The sequence below is a fragment of the Felis catus genome, chromosome D1, assembly GCF_018350175.1.
Source record: "Felis catus isolate Fca126 chromosome D1, F.catus_Fca126_mat1.0, whole genome shotgun sequence".
NCBI classification, from domain to species: domain Eukaryota; kingdom Metazoa; phylum Chordata; class Mammalia; order Carnivora; family Felidae; genus Felis; species Felis catus.
This window is the reverse complement of record NC_058377.1, coordinates 89,401,441-89,418,911: the sequence shown is the minus strand read 5'-3', so window position 1 is coordinate 89,418,911 and position 17,471 is coordinate 89,401,441. Positions and strand designations below refer to the sequence as shown.

Genomic DNA, 17,471 nt, shown 5'->3' with positions numbered 1-17,471 from the left:
GTGACAAGCTGGATTTCATTAAAAACTTCTCTGTGAAAGACACTGTTAAAAGGAGGAGAAGATAAGCTACAGACTAGGAGAAGTATTTGGGGTTTTTCTTTTTTTTTTTTTTTTTTTTTGAGAGAGAGAGACACAGTGAGAGCAGGGGAGGGGCAGACAGAGATGGAGGCAGAATCTGAAGCAGGCTCCAGACTCTGTGCTGTCAGCGCAGAGCCTGACTTGGGGCTTGAACTCACAGACTGTAAGATCATGACCTGAGCCGAAGTCAGACGCCCAACTGACTGAGCCACCCAGGCGCCCCCTGGGAGAAATATTTGTAAAAGACACATCTGATAAAGCACCGTTATCAAAATATACAAAGAAGTCTTAAAATGCAACAATAATAAAACAAACAACCCAATTAAAAAAGGAGCCAACAACCTGAACAGACACCTCACCAAAGAAGATATACAGATGGCAAATAAGCATAGGAAAGATGCTCAACATCATGTCATTAGGGAAACTCAAGTTAAAACAATGAAGTGTCATTACACACCTACTAGAATAGCCAAAATCTGAACACTGACAACACCAAATGCAGACAAGGATGTAGGGCACAAGGAACTCTCATTCGTTGCTGATGAGAATGCCAAATGGTACAGCCACTTTTAGAAGAGAGTTTGGCAGTTTCTTAAAAACTGAACATACCTTTACCACATGATCCAGCAATGATGCTCCTTGGTATTTACCCAAAGGAGCTGAAAATTTGTGTCCACACAAAAACCTGCAGAGGGGTATTTACAGTAGCTTTCTTCATAACTGCCAAACCTTGGAAGCAATCAAGATGTCTTCAAGTAGGTGAACCGATGAATAAACTGATATATTCACACAATGGAATACCATTCGACGTTAAAAAGAAATGAGCTACCAAGCCATGAAAACACGTGGAGGAACCTTAAATGCATCTTACTGAATTAAAGAATTTAATGTAAAAAGGTTACACATTGTATGATTCCAACTACATGACATTCTGGAAAAGGCTATGGAGGCAGCAAAAAGATCAATGGATGTCAGAATTCCGGGAAGAAGGAAAGATGAATATGCAGAACATGGAGAATGTTTAGGACAGTGAAAATACTCTGTATGATACCATAATGGGAGATAACATATTACTATACATTCATTCAACCCCCCAGAATATATAACACCAAAAGTGAACCCTAATGTATACTATGGACTTGGGGTGATAATGATAAGTCAATACAGATTCATCAAATGTAACAAATTTATCTACCGCTCTGGTGTGAAACATTGAGAGTGGAAGAGGCTAAGTGTGTGGAGGCAGAAGGTATATGGGAACTTGGTTATTTTTTTTTTGCTCAATTTTGAATCTAAAACTGCTCTTTAAAAGTCTATTTTAAAAAAAAAAGTTAAACAATTAAAACAAAACTAAATAGCCACTGAAATGGAGCCTAGAAAAGGTCTGGGGGGTGAAGTGAGCATCCAAAGGGCCAGGCCAATTCAAGTTCTTCTACGTCTCAAGCACATCAACATTTTCATTCTTTGCCTCCCCAGTTAATAACGGACCCTTCCTTCCGAATCGGACTTCCCTTTTCTATAAGAAATCAAAGGGTTTTTTAAGCCCTTTTCAACTTAAGCCCATTAAAATAGTGGCTTCCACAACAGTCAAGCACTTAGCACATGCTACTCCCGTCATTTGAAGGTTCTTCCATGGGAGCTTCAGTTCAGACGAGCAGGTTTCAGCGTCTTGAAAAATTCTAAGAAAGATCTAACTAACTGATCCGATGAGTAACCAAGTGTGAAGCCACATATTTTAGAGAAGCATCAGGCTCGTCAATGAGAAATGGACATCCTAACGATACGTCAGAGGGACATCTGCTTCAGGACCTCATATAACCAAGGAGCACTAAGCCTCATGATACTGCTTTTATTACAAAGTGGGAGATGGAGTTGGAAGCAACACTGGGTGAAAAGAGAAGGTATGCCTAACTTTGGCCTGATTCCATCATTGGACATTCTCGGATCCTTTAATCCATGACAAAGACAGGGCCTTATGAATAATGACAATGAAAATACTAAGAGCTACCACGTGTAGTCAGTGTTCCAGGTGCTGTTACAAGTGTTTCTAGTCTAACTTTCAGGTAGGTAATAACATTTTCATTTTATGTTAAGGGAAACTGAAGCCCACAGTGATTAAGTCACCTGCCCAGTGTCAGGCAGCAGCTAAGCTGTGGAGCCAAGATTCGCCTCAGTCGCCCCTGTTCCAGGTCAGTGCCCTGACAGCCACCCCACAGAGCACCATGCCCCTGAAAAGGAAACTGAGCCCCTGCGAACCAGTATCAGATGATGAGAGAGCAATTCTAGTAGTTGCACAGAAGAGAGCACTCAGGATAAGAAGTCAGAGGCCCTGAGGGAGTCAGTCCTGTCTTCTGGAGCCAACCAACTAGGTGACTTGGGGCAATCACCGATGAATCTCTCAGGGCCCCAGGCTCCTGAGTTACTAAAAGTGAAAAGCCAAACGGTGTCCCTTTTATCTCTAAAATGATAAAACTGCATAAATTTAACGTTCCTGGAGCGGTGCTTCGCCAATTTGGATTTGTCTCTAATCACATTTGTTGCCAAAACTAGAGGGGCTTTTGGGAGACTAGGAATCTGCTATAGAAATTCTAAAGGGGACACAAAACAAGAAGTAAAGAAGAGAATAAAATAAACTTTTCCCTTGACAATGCTGCCCTGTCAAGCAATTACCCTCTCTCCTACCTTTAACCACCAAGCTTATTTAGAAAGTCACCTAAAACCCACTCATGAACACCACTAAAGAGTCGACTAGTCACCAACACCATTTAACCTCACTAGTCACCTGTCTGCAGCATTTAGACACCACCCATGTCCCTCAGTCTTTAATTTCCTTCCAGGGTTTCTGTGACCCTGGACTTCTCGGGCTTTCTGTATATCGGCTCCCTCCCTGCAGTTCTACCCTCTCTCTCTAGGTGAGTATGATTGAGAAACTCCTCTAACCAGGGTTTTGTCAACCTCAGCATTATTGATACTCGGAGCTGACAACTCTTCGTGTAGAGGAAATGTCCTGTGCCTTGTGAAATACGTAGCAACACCCCGGCCTCTTCGCAGGAGGTGACAGTAGCGCCGCGCCCCACCTCCAGACATCGTCAAACACCCTCTGTGGTCAAACCACCTTCTCTCCACACCTTCCTCCTTAGTCATTTCATCCCATTTTTGCAATTCAGCTACTGCCTCCACACAGATGGCTCCCAAACCTCGATTTTCTCTTCAGGCCTCTAGTGTCGCAATTCCTTTTGATGTGTAGCTCTACCTGGGTGCTTTTCTGTTACTCAAACCATTAAGCCTCAAACTGAGGCCTCTTCCTCCTCCTCAACATTTTCCTGCTGCCTGGTCTGAGTGGCCAGATATTAAGTACTATGGAAGCATTTCACGTGTTTTCCTTCAACTAGTCATCACGATGACGATACCAAGTGGGGGCAGTTATTATTCCATCAACTTTACAAATAAAGAAACTGAGGTCCAGAGGGGGTGAGAAACTCACATAGAGTAAGTGGCAGACCTGGATTTTGAACCCACATAGTTTGACCACACATCTGCCTTTTAACCACAATATTATTCTTCCATATTTTCCCTTCAGACCTTGTCCTATTCCCCGCCTTCCCCCTTAATGACACCAGGGTTTAGGAAATCAGCCAGGCTCTAAACTCTGGAGTTCAGTTTTATTTTCTCCACCAGATAATAGGTCTTTTGACTTAGTTATCTAGAGGAGAAACGATGACACCTTTGCTTAGGCTCTTGCACAAAATGGTGGTCAATACATTCCGACTAAATGTGAGAAGCCATCCCACATCTGCCTCTCCTCCACCACAGTGGCTAAAGAAGTCTGCCCTGTATCTATGAAAACCCCTTTCTTTGCATTCCCTTCCATGACTCTCCACCAAATACCTATACCCAGTCTCCAGACCCACACTCTTCACTTTAGCTCCAACTGCCACCCACCCTCCTCAGGCCCTTTAGTTCAGTCCCACTCTCACTCGTACCTCAAACTCGCTAACCAGAATCCTAAGCCCCAAAGAAATTCCGGCTGATCCTCCCTTCCCTCCTCCTTGGTGTTTAGACTTTGCTTCGTCTTAGGCAGTCCTTGGTTTGGCGTGTACCTTCGATTCAGGTAGGAACCCCGTATTCCAGTCAGAATACTCCAGCCTTCCTTCATTTTATGCTAGAGTGCTTCTTCCTGTGACTGTAAATTTTGGTACCTGAGCCTAAGTACTCTCTTCTTTAACAGCTTCATGCATATGAACCTGTTCTATGCTTCTTCTGAATCTCCTCCTTCATGGTTTTCCCTCCCCCAAATGCAAATATGAACATACATGTACACGCACGCATGTACATACACTCACAGCATTAGAGGCTCAGGACCGTGCTGCCTAAAGGCTTTGTACTGGAAAGGTCCTAACAAACAACTGAAGTGAATCTGCCAATCAGCTGTGAAGCAGACAGCAACTGTGTGCCCCCAGTCATCTGAGAGAGACGTGGTCACAGCAGACTGATGAGCAGCTCTTACTGTGAGAGACAGAGATCTAGCCACGATGGTTGTGGCACCACCGCCAAGCATCCTCTCCTCCCAGGGCTGCCTGTTCATGCTGTCAGCTGCTATGACTCTATTGCCATGACAACTTGACGTGAAACCCGGTGTCACTGAAACCCAGTGGTGCTGAACTGGAGGCACCGGAGAACAGTTCAACGGGAATGCTAGGCTCACTGAGAGTCCACTCAGTCTACTGCTTGCTCTTTAGAGGCCTTTCTCCTTGCCTGACCCCAGGCTGGCAATAAAGAAAGCAATCACAAACTTCTGAACACAACTCTTCCTGAGTGAGCAGAAAAATAATTCTGAGTGACCCCCCCCCCCCGCAGAAATGTGAAAGAAGGAGTCCCCCAGAGACACCCAGGACCTGTAACAGGAGTAAGAGTCAGAGCTTCCAGTTTACCTTGTTCTCTTGCTTTTCTTCCATCTTAACCTGTGCATAAGCTAAAAAGACAGTTTTTGCCTCAGAAATTATCCTGTAGGAGGTGGGAGGTGGGAACTGACACTGAAAGTTTCAGGGATAACTAAACAGAAATACTATTTTTAACCCTTTTAGACTTGAATATACTAAGTAGGCCTATATTACCTGCTGAAGATTAAAGCAATTTTAAAATAAGACTTAGCCTTCCTCCTCCATTCCACTTCCCTTTTTGAGCATTCTCCTTGCAAAACCACAGTTATTTGTTCGCCATCAAAACCAAACAACGGCACACCACCAAGAACACCGAGGAAAGGGCACTGAGACGCAGGTCTCCTTTGCCACATGTCAAAACTGTAAACCTCACGGAGTCTGTTGTGGTAGAGAAACAGGTTTGAGTACTAATAACTGTGTTTCTGAAGCTCAGAAAGGTGAAAGTTTCGTCTGTAGAACGGAGGTAATAATATCTTTCTCACAGATATTTTTTGTGAAGTCTACACAATACACAGAAAGAACTTCGTATTCTCCGGGCACACAGGAACATCAGCAGAACTATTCTGCAGGTGCAGATGACAGTAACCATGAACATGTATTGTGTGCCTTTTACACGGTACCCACTGAGCTCTCACAGACAAAGAGCCCCCAGTTAGTTTTCTTACAGAAGGAGAACGTACACCCTTGGGAGAGCAGATTCAGATTTCCCAAAGGAACACAGGAAGGACCTTCTCATACAACCTAGGCAGGAAAAGTAAGGATGTCAATCAGGGGCTCCTTGCCTTGGTTTCAGTAAATGGCCACAGGCCAGCTGTCAAGGAGCAACGTTTGTCTCTTCTAGTTTGATAAGATCAGATACAGTCTACTTCAGTGACACCAGGGCAAAACACAGCATGCGGGAAGGGTAGGTCACATTCTGCCCCGCAGCTCCTAAGCACAGTCTGCCTCAATCTCACAACCTACCTCTACCATATTGTCTCTCTTCTGCAGACTGAAGCCCTATTACACCCCTGGAGCAGCTAACAGTCTGCTTACCCAAGAACCACAGGATTCTAAGGTACTAAGTACAGTTGCGAAAATACTTTTTCAGTCCCCAAGGCCATGCTTTTTTTTTTTTTCATGTTTATTTATTTTAGAGAGAGACAGACAGACAGACAGAGCATGAGCAGGGGAGGGGCAGAGAGAAAGAGGGAGACACAGAATCCGAAGCAGACTCCAGGCTCTGAGCTGTCAGCACAGAGCCTGACATGGGAATCGAGCCCGAAACGGGGATCAAACCCACAAACTGTAAGATCATGAGCTGAAGTCAGACACCCAACCGACTGAGCCACCCAGGCACCGCCCCCCCCCCCAAGGCCATGCTTCTAACCATCCTCTATTATTTCTTATCTCCTTCTCAAAAGTTTCCGTTTTCAGGGTACTCAGTAATAAAAATGTAATATGATTAGTCCTAGCTTATGGGTGACGCTAAAGGCTCAGACAAATCAAGACGGACAGGTAACAAGTGCCAGAAGGACTCAGGTCATCTGACTCCAAAGTCTGTGCCCTTACGCCACAGAAGTAAAGAAAGCATGTCATACTTGATAGGTTTTTTTTCCCTGGAAGTCTGAACAAACTCTCTATTGGTATACTCTTCCCAACCCATTTCTATAAGTAAAAGTAACTTCCTACAACTACTACTATTTCCACATAGCAATCATAAAAAGGCAATTTATTGGCATCATTAACCTTGGACAAGTCATTAAACCTGTTAAATCTTTGTTTCCTCCTCTGTAAAAATGGGGATTATACCGTCTAGCTAATCAGGTTGAGTTAGGAATTAAGGATCTATCATAGAATTTATTTCACCAGCCGTAGACGTAAACAGAAGCCATTCAACAAAGGTTAGTAATCAACTAAATCACTGGGTTGAACTGACCTTCTCTACACAGCCACAGACGGGTTTTTCCATTTGGCTAAATGCAGTCAGGGGAGAGATGTGGTTCTCAAATTTTACATTTTATATATACACACAAGCATCTACATACAGACCTGAGGTAGACTGAGAGTCGCACTCTGTAACTTTAGCCTTAAGAGATCAAAGAAAACATCTTTTTTACTTGAGCAGACCTGAGTGTTATTTCCTAGCCGAATGAGAGGTGGAACTAACAGGAAAAGGGGAAGAAGGGAGAAAGAAGGAGGCCGAGGCCATTACATAAAAGTCTGGGTGGTTTTTATCGCTATTATCACAATAAAGTTTTATATCTAGGCACCCAGCCTCCTAAATTAAATGTCAAATACAATCCTGCGCTGGCAACATGAAGTGTGGCTGCTCTGGGGGAGCCCTGACAGCCCCACTCCCCTCTCCACACTGGTCACGTAATAAGTCCTTCAGGCTTTGGCAGAGAGTATATTATCAGGTCTCCCGTCAGTGCAGACAGGACCTGGAGCAGGGGGAAGAGGACATCACAATGTATTAATTTTATTAAGCCATTTAAAGCTCAATCCCTTTGCTTTTGAACAATGCTCTAGCCCACCAGGCAGCTCAGAAACCATGCCTACCGTAGTTTTAAATGCCCAGAGTTGATTTGTACGGTACTTCAATTAGGAGCTCTGGTGCTCCAATAGAAAGAGGATGGCCAAAGGGTAAAGCTGCAGGAGAAGGGGGAAGTAGGAAGAGAAAAAGAATCTCAGTGGTGTTTAAAGTCGAGACATATCTCCTAATGTGTTTCTTAAATGTGACACTTAATTTCTTCTGTGACTCTTAATTTATTTTTTTTTTAATTTGGCACCAGGCAGTTTTGCTAACTACAGAGTCTGCTCCACAACAATAAACATAACTGCTTCTATGCATTGATTTCTTATTTCTATTGGGAATATATGGACACACAGCTGTAAACTCCCAAGGCAGAGATATGTGCCTCAACTTGAACGGGCCACGTTGCTACACTGAACTAACGCCAGGCAAGGAGGCCACGCAAGGCCTAGAGCCAACCAGCCAGCCAGCCAGCCAGCCAGAAATACCAAGGGGCTCCAACTTGGGAGATCTAACTCAACTTAACTGCATGCCATTATCACTCAAAAGAGGTAGCAGTGGCCCTTAAAAGTGTCACTAATCCTGGGAAGCGTTAATTGATCAAAGTATAGAATCTAGTTAGGTATTAACAGGTGGCTTACTTTTCTCCACAGGGATCAGAAGGCCTCCTCAACTGTGGCTTGGGACACGGCCCCCACATACCCATAGTCTTATGCTGGAAGCAGCAGTGGTTCTCAGGACTAGGAGAAAACTAGCAGCAGCCTTCGCTCACAGGATATTGTACAAAGCACTTTAAATGGATTATCTCACTTAATCTTCCTAACAACCCTATGAAGTATGTACTATTATCCCATCTTTTGCAGCTGAATAAAACAAAAACCTGAGCAATGAAGAGATTAAGCACAGGATCTGCCTGGGCTGGAAAAGCGGTCGACACTGGAGGTAATCTGACCAGCCGCGGTCCCATCCAGAGCCTGAGTTTTCACTAACTGTAGAATACTGCCTCCCCATGACAGAGGCTGACATCAGGTTTCTGCCCCTCATCGTTGTCTGGGGAGAAAGTCAGACTATTCCCTGATGATGCTTTTAAGTGAAGGGCTGAAAAAAGGGACTGGGACAGAAATCTTTCTTCCTCTCTCAGAAGCTTTATTGAGATATAACTCACATAATCATACAACTCACCAATTTAAAGATGCAATTCAGTGGTCTTTAGTACATTCACACAGTTGTGCAATCACCCCACAATCAATTTGAACATTTTCATCACACCGAAAAGAAACCCCCCCAGCCCTTACCAGTCACCCCCACCCCATTTCTCCATCTCCCTCAGCCCCAGGGAACAAGGGGTCTATTTCCCACCTCTATAAATCTGCCTGTTCTCGACATGTCATATAAACGGGATCACACACTATCTGGTCTCTGGGGATTGGCTTCTCTCACTTAGCATCACATTTTCGAGGGCTATCCTTTTTGCAGCTTGCAATGGGTGCTTCATTTCTGTGTGTCGCCCAGCAGTATCCCACTGTATGGACATACCAGGTTATAGTTACGCGGTCATCCGCTGGGTGGTCTCCACATCCCAGATGGTATGATCATGCTGCTGTGACCACTGGTGTGCAGTGTTGGTGTGGACACCTGTTACCATTCCCCTTGGGTATCTATCCAAGAATGGGCTTGTTAAGTCCTATGGCAACTCTGTTTACCCCTGTGAGGAACTGCCAGACTGTTTTCCAAAGTGACTGTACCATTTCCAATGTTTCTACACCCTTGCCAAGTTGAAAACATCTCTCTACTGGAAAAACTAGAGCCCTGTAGTCCTGAAAACTGCCAGCCAGCTCTGGCTCTGCTATCACTGCCTGGGTGACCTCCGGCAGGGGGTCCTGGCACCTCAGTTTCCTCAGCTGTTAAGTGGGGGACTGGAGATGGCCTCAGACTTTCCACTGAGCCCTACGTTTATTCGTTTAGTCACATCACGTGAGACACCCTGACCAGTGGGAAGGCAGATGCTGTCAAAAGCTCAGCTTGGGGCTGACTGCACGCCTGCGTACCTGACTTTGCATTAACTCAGTTTCCACTGTACCTGAATAATCTTACACGGTGACTGGCCTGCCTGAAAAAAAAATTAACAGAATCTGCTTATGCTATTAGGAAGAAAACAGAAATGCCTTACTGGATAAAACTTCCATTTGGCAATAATGGCAGACTGGCCTTTAGGATTTTAGTTTTCCAAGTAACAGGACTGAAGTGGATTCAAATGATAAAAATGTTTATAAGGGATGATGTTAGATGAAAAAAGCAGGATACAAACTATGTATGCGTGTGTGTGTGTGTGTGTGTATATATATATATATATGCATACACACACCCACAAATACACACTCACACTAATACATACACATAGATACACACAGGATAACAGCTACACAGAGAGAGACAATAATACCAATTTTCTATTTGAAAGACCAAGCACCATTAACCAGTTTTCTCCTACGTGTGTCCTCAAGTGTGAACAAGTGACCATGTGCACCAGAATCATGCAGGCCGTGTATCACAAGAGCAGTCTCAGAACTACCCAGTTGGATGTTCTGGGTGAGGCTCAAGAATCTGCAGTCAAAAAAAGAGGCACTCGAAGCTTACAAACCACTGCCAATAGCATAAGGCTTTTTCCTTTCTTTTTGATGCTTGTCTGTTTTCCACATTTTTCTACAGAGAGAATGTATTATTTTGATAACTGGCAGACAGGGAAAAAGGGAAGCTGTCTCGCTTTGTTTTGATAAAGGCAGGGGGACAGTGAAGGAGGATAAAGAGCATGCTTCTCCTCTTTCTGCCGCTCAAGTGTCCGCAGAGGAGGAAAAGGGCCACGTTTGTTTCCCAGTGGATTCTAGCCCTCAGAGCCTAGATCGGACCTGAGAAAGCACAGGCATTTTTCCCACGTGGTGTTCCACACCAATAACAGGCAAATGCTGAAACACCAGCCTGGGTTCTTCATTTAGTCAGGGCTAAATGCTCCGGGCTGTCATGGCTCCTTTGCCACCTCCCCGTACTTTTTGTTGGAAAAGGCCATCCTCCAGTCCTCGGACCCTGGGGCTGTAGGCTGCAGGACCCGGTAAAGGCAGGTAAAAGAAGAATGTGAGGGAAAAATAGTCAGCGAAGAGTCATACTGCTAAGGACGACAGCACATCTATCTACGTTTACTCATCCGTGGGTTCAACAACCGTGTGTGGGGTAAGAACAGGAAGCACCCCAATGTGGAGTCCTGCTCCCATCACTTACTAGCAAGCTATTTAACCCCGCTAAGTCTCAGAGTGCTTACCCATAGAACAGGGCAATGCACAGTATTTCTTTTCATTCTGTTGTTGTAATAGATAATGTGTATCTATTACTATGGCCAGGTACCCGACTAGGGCTTGAGGGTACAGAGATAAAAAATACAACAAAACACTTCAGATTACTACTTACAACTTCCTTTATTTTTTATGAAAAGTGCAGAAATAGGTCAGTAATTCTAATTGCTTTCCAACCAAAGAATCACTTTTGAATGAATCATCTTGATAACTGAGGCATCTCAATTCTCTGCTTCAGTTGGCTGAATAAACACTGTCCCAGTGAATGCTTCTGTCTTAGGGCAGGGCAAGGACCAGCACCGAGACCTGGCTTGACCCTGGTGAATAACAAGACACTAACAACGGGAATTTAAGTTAGATTTTGCTTACATCCATTTCTATTTGTACATGCCAAGCCTACCATTTTAACAAGAGTCTGATTAGCACAGTAGAGTGAAGGACTGGGCTACGTTCCATTCAATGATATCAGCTACTAAAATGGACTGCAAAGTTCTCTTGCAATTATAAAATGCTATGTAAATGCTAACTAAAAATAGGACAATTCTCAGATATGTTTAATTTCACGTGGCCAGACAATTCTTTGGTTTCACACTTTAGTACGAACACCTTTAGAAACTGAAGAAAATACAAAAAAACAAACAAAAAAAACCCGTTATGCTTTAGGCAGTCTTAGTATGGCTAGCTCCCATGTTTAATCCCACTCCAGTCTGAAAGAATGTGAGCCATTTGGCTTGAGTTTAAGGCACTTTTTTGAGAATAACTTCTTAAAGATTAGTATGATTTTTTGAGACACAACTGTGTTTTTAACTACTTGTTTCAAGCACACCAGACATAGGAAACAATGAACAGCGCATCTTAGATGGAAAGAAAAGCAATCAATACTAATAGAGAAAGCCACTAATAGAGTGGCTGTTATTAACTACATAATAAGAGGTTAGTTGGACTGAGTTTAGCATGTTATCCTTTTGGTTCAATGCTTTCTGAGAGGCTGGAGAGGGGGAAGAAAGGGAAAGGAATCAATGTGTTTTCTGAGTTTTAGTTTCTTCTGGGTAGACTATGAAAGATTACTGCATAGTCACTTCATAGGAGAGCTGTGAAGAACTCAGAATGCTTTCAAGCTGTTAAAAATCCAGGTGTGGGGGCACCTGGGTGGCGCAGTCGGTTAAGCGTCCGACTTCAGCCAGGTCACAATCTCGCGGTCCGTGAGTTCGAGCCCCGCGTCAGGCTCTGGGCTGATGGCTCGGAGCCTGGAGCCTGTTTCCGATTCTGTGTCTCCCTCTCTCTCTGCCCCTCCCCCGTTCATGCTCTGTCTCGCTCTGTCCCAAAAATAAATAAAAAACGTTGGAAAAAAAAAAAATCCAGGTGTGAATGGACACAAGGACACACGGACACACACACACACAAACACACGATTAACTACATGTTTTAATCTCCCGGAAGTCTAACATAAATATAAGAATTCTACAGATAAAAATCCTGCTTTGTGCAATAAATGTTTCTGAAAAGTAGGACTGAAAAAAAATTTGTTTGCAAACTGGTTCGTATCAAACACATCAGGATGCCTTATTATTTAAAAGACCACTTCCAATTAAACAAACTCAAGATTGCTTGTTACTAAAAATATTCTCTTTCCATTGTAAACAAAGTTCTAGATCCCCGGAGATATGCACCCTTAAAACAGGGCTCACCATAGCAACATGCATGCACACAACTTAATCGGGTTCTGTGCCTTACTTCCCAACCACCACTGGCTCTGATTCCTGTCCTCAGGCTCACCCCTAGTGGCTAGAATTTGGTGTCCCCTGATGTCCTCTGGTTTTAGAACTCAGCCCACTCCTGTACCATGGCATGAGCCTCCGTCACCCTCTTAAATCCTGACCAGAACTCTTCTCCCTCTTTCGGGCCTTGGTGTTTCTCTGCTGGACATGGTGCCTTACAGGAATCCTGTCCTCTCAGGCAGCCTCGGTGTACCTCCCTCTCCTCTCCTCTGCCCCCTCAGCTCAATTTGTTTGTTTTCTAAGTCTGAAGTTTTATGTATCTCATTTTTTTTTTTTTTGAAGTTGAAATCGCTTAGATTTATTTATAAGGGCTCTTCTGGCCATCTGCTGAAAGGAATGAAAAAAAATCAAAACAAGAGGGAAGGAAAATCACCAAGGTCCACCATAGTCTCTAATCACCACAGACCCACTGAATCAGCAACCATGGGGGGTGGGCCCAGCACTCTGTATTTTATAAGTCCTCCAGGTGATTTTTAAAACATTAAAGGTTAAGAACCACTGGTCTGAAAGAAAAAGGGGCATCGGACAAATATTTTGGACAAAATGAGGCTTCTCATTCAGAATAATTAAGTCTACATTATTGACACAGAAGTATACCCAAGATATTCTGTGTAATAAAACCACAGGTATAGTATATTTCTTGTAAAAAAATCTTAGAAGTATATTTCCACATGGAAAAACTGTCTAGAAGGTTACACACCAAACTGTTAGTAGTGGTTAGCTTGGGGGAGATTCACTTGACTTTTCCTTTATGGATATCTGTATTTTTTAATCTATAAGCATATATTATTTTATAATTTTAAAAAATGGTTAATCTAGTCATCTTCCACTCCTCTCTGACAAAACTCAGAGGTAAAAATTAACTCAGTCCCCTGTAGATTTCAGTGTCTGGACTAATGAAGCTTTGTGATGCTTTAGGGAATTCTAGAGGAAGTGAGGCAGAGATAGTGCTCAGTGCTCCATGACTCAAATCAGTGCTTCTATGAAAAGCTCCTGTGCCAGGAAATGACAGGTCATAAAGCCTGAGAGATTCTGTCCCTCTTAAATAGGCCAACTTAAAAAAGATACGGTGGAGTTCTGAGGGAAAGCAGAACTAAAAACTTCTCTCGGAAGACGACTATTTATTTGTTGCAAAAATTATATATATAGTGTCCCATTTCCCACACACCCCCCTTAGTGATCTGACATTCATTCTGCAATTACAGTGGTCCTTCTTCAAGCTAGCTCTGGGTCCATATAGCATATGTATACGGGAAACTGGAATGGGGCTTGAAAATAAAATAGATTGGTGGAAATAATCTGGGACAAGATAAAGAGAAGATAAAAGAGGTGAGTGTGTATGCACATATCCAAGATCAAGTCTGGTCCTAACAAATATCCTTTAGCTTATGATGCATCATGGGAAAATCCTGAGGCTTCCAGGAGTTGCTCCCATGGGACCACTCAATTTTTTCACCTCTGGCAAGCTTCCCATTAGAAGCACTATATGCATCCATAAAGGACCCCAAAGCACTTTACTTGTATTATCATCATGCACAGAAGCCACTCAATGTAATCTGTACACATCCTCTTGCTCCATCACTGCCCACAAGCATATGGGTGTGGCAGAAACAGAAAACACAGTTGTCTCCTTCAGGATAGACGTTGCCCCAGAAACCAGAGAAATTCAGTTAAAAAAAAAAAAAAAGCTTTCAGTAATCTTTAATAATTAATTAGCTCATCTTCACTTAAGGAAAACTACTCATACCAGGGGTCTTTCTACTCTGAGCTAAGAAAATTGATGAAGGCTACCCCAATATTTTTCTATCAAGATCCTCTCTATCTCTGGAACCCTAACTATACCAGAAGATAAGAGATATTACCAATGTTCCAATGCTGTCGATGCTATATGAAATTTTGCAGATTCAGGACCACAGCCACCTTTTGAAAAGCCTGTCATTGTCTGTGACTCTGCCCTGATAGTGTTTCTGATTAGAAAATCGAGGCACAATGTGATTAGAGGATAGAAAGGAGGTGAATCCCAGGGCTTGCTCTGCAGCATGACATAAAAGAAAGAGCACAGCTACTGGAGTCAGTATGAATCGCAGCTTTAAATTATACTAGATTCAGGGCAAATGGCCCTAACCTCCCTAAGCCTCAGTGTGTCTTTATCAATAAAATGGGAATAATAAGCTACTCTACCAGGTTGTTGCAAAAATCACAAGAATTTAAGCCAAGGGGAATAAGAAGCATTTAATGGGCAGAGAGTTTCAGTTTGGAATGATGAAGAAGTTCTGGAGATGGATGGCGGTGGTGGTGATGGTTGGACAACAATGTGAATGTACTTAATGAGACTGAACCATACAGTTAAAAATGGTTAAAGGGGTAAGTTTCATTATGTATATTGTACCACAAATTTTTTTCTTTTTTAAAAATTTTTTTTTTAATGTTTATTTATTTTTGAGACAGGGAGAGACAGCATGAACGGGGGAGTGTCAGAGAGAGAGGGAGACACAGAATCTGAAACAGGCTCCAGGCTCTGAGCTGTCAGCACAAAGCCCGATACGGGGCTCGAACTCACGGACCGTGAGATCATGACCTGAGCCGAAGTTGGACGCTTAACCGACTGAGCCACCCAGGCGCCCCTGTACCACAATTTTTAAAAAAGGAATGTCAGGCTCCCAGCACAGTGTCTGGCTCCCAGTGGGTACTCAAAAAATGCTAGTCTATTCACCATATGAAGAACTTTAAATTTAAAAAAAAAAAAAAAAAGGTAGGGGATACAAAACGTGAAACAAAATTGTGCTCTTTTCCCTATTTAATTGTGAGAGGCTCTGTCAGGAGAGCCAGCTGGCATCGATACCAAGTAGTGCCACAGTAAGTCTCTGGGTAGGAGAAGGGAGGCTGTGTTAGTCATAATCCCTCCGGCATGTTCAGTTCCCAGTCCACCCCCACCCTGGTATGGAATCTCCCAGAATATCAATCCTACAGCTCCTAACATCTTGCAAAGAAAGCTGGGAAGCTGAAACCATTTCCCAGACCAGACTCGAGGTCATGAGGACAAAAGCATTCGCTGTGGCAGCTGGTTCCTGTAAGTGGCAGAGAGACAAGACGCGAGTGCTGAACACCAATTGGAAAAGTCTGGAGCCTGTTCCAGTCCCCAGCATTAAGCTGATCAGTACCTCGGATGCCTTTGGCTGAATTAAATGGGCACAAAGGACAGTAGTCTCAAAGGCCTGTTAAAGGAAGATTAAAAATGCACTTGTCTGCAGTTCAGAGAAAACAATTAATGATTATGTGTTGTAAGTCATAAAACAGAGAAGGGAAAAAACAGATGACTTATCTCTAGGCATATGAGAACAATGCTTCTGATAGGCAGACTTAATTAGATCTTGATGCGACGTTCAGATCGATGATCATTAACATCCCTAGAACTTAGCTCAAGGAGAACGAAATACTTGGAGTACCAATACCAGATCAATTCCAAAACAATACTTACTTTAGGATCTGAGCTCTTGAACTTTAACCTTTCCACCAACTCGATCATAGCCGCCTTCAGTCCGCCAGAGTCTTTGCTCTAGAAGAAAGAAAAGTCAGGGGTCATTAGACAGCGTTTTGCTGCTCTTTCAAACACAAATAGCATTTCATGGGACAACGAAATGGAAAGCAATTTTTTCTTCTTATTAGCCAAGAGAACTAAACGACTAAGGAAAGCTGCACTGTCCCTCTTCCTCTATTGGACAAAGAGGGTCGGGACATAAATTGCCCACTGACCTGAGAGAACTACTGGAATGAAAACTAAATGCAATTTGTACAGGCTGACACATTGCTTCATCTTAGGGTTCAACTGCGCCAGTGCTCACTGAGGGCTGAGGGTCTGAAAAGACATTTTGATCTGGGATGTCCATTTCATGACTTAGTGGTTTTTATTTTGAACTTCTACATGCCAATTACAGAAGTATGCAGCATTAAATATTCTTGTAAAAATAAAAACAAAGAAAATGCCCCGAGATTTCAAATGGTATTACAGTGTGCTGTTGAGTACAGGCTTTTGAGTCAGACATGTAAGGTTTCAAATTTGGGGTCTGTCATTAACTAGTTGACTAACCTCAGATAAATTACTTTCTCAAAACCTTCTCCCCTTCTATAAATGGGGATAATAAGCAGCATTATTTTGAGACTTCACTAGAACAGTGTAAAGGTATTTGCCCAGTATGTGGCACTTAGTAAGTGCTCAATAAATGTCTATTATTATTGTTATTTCATTAGAACGATTAGAGTAACACAATCCAAGAGAAATGTAATGTAAGCCATAAATGCAAGCCACATATGTAATTTTAAGAGTTCTAGTAGCCACAGGGGCACCTGGGTGGTTCAGTTGGTTAAGCTCAGACTTCGGCCTAGGTCATGATCTCGCGATTCATGAGTTCGAGCCCCGCGTCAGGCTCTGAGCTGACAGCTTCAGATTCTGTGTCTCCCTCTCTCTCTCTGCCCCTCCCCTGCTCATACTGTCTCTCTCTCTCTCTCTCTCTCTCAAAAATAAATAAATGTTAAAAAAAAAAAAGAGTTCTAGTAGCCACAAAAATAAAGTGAACTTAATTCTAGTATATTTAACTCAGAATACCCAAAATATTATCACTGCAACATGTAATTTCAACATGAGATATTTTATACATATTTTTCATACTAAGTCTTTGAAATCTAGTGTGTATTTCACAAATGCAGCCCAATTCAATTTGGACAAGCCACATTTCAAGTCCTCGAAAACTATAGATAGCTAGTAAGTACTGTGTTGGTCAACACAGACTCAGTGAATGGACTCTACAGGCACACAGCC

General features: G+C 43.0%; 1 protein-coding gene across 8 annotated transcripts in view; it reads right to left on the bottom strand.

Annotated features, from left to right (window-relative positions):
- The window catches only part of TRIM44 (tripartite motif containing 44), a 109,254-nt gene that overhangs the window by 71,426 nt on the left and 20,357 nt on the right, over positions 1–17,471 (bottom strand). For 7 of the 8 annotated variants that reach the window (XM_011286805.4, XM_045039140.1, XM_045039139.1 and 4 more), the window contains exon 2: positions 16,134–16,211. In XM_011286805.4, the coding sequence (XP_011285107.3) occupies positions 16,134–16,211 (78 nt within the window). Of the gene's footprint in view, positions 1–10,981; positions 11,213–16,133; positions 16,212–17,471 lie in introns of those variants that run through there. The other variant, XM_011286807.3, reaches the window with a different exon arrangement.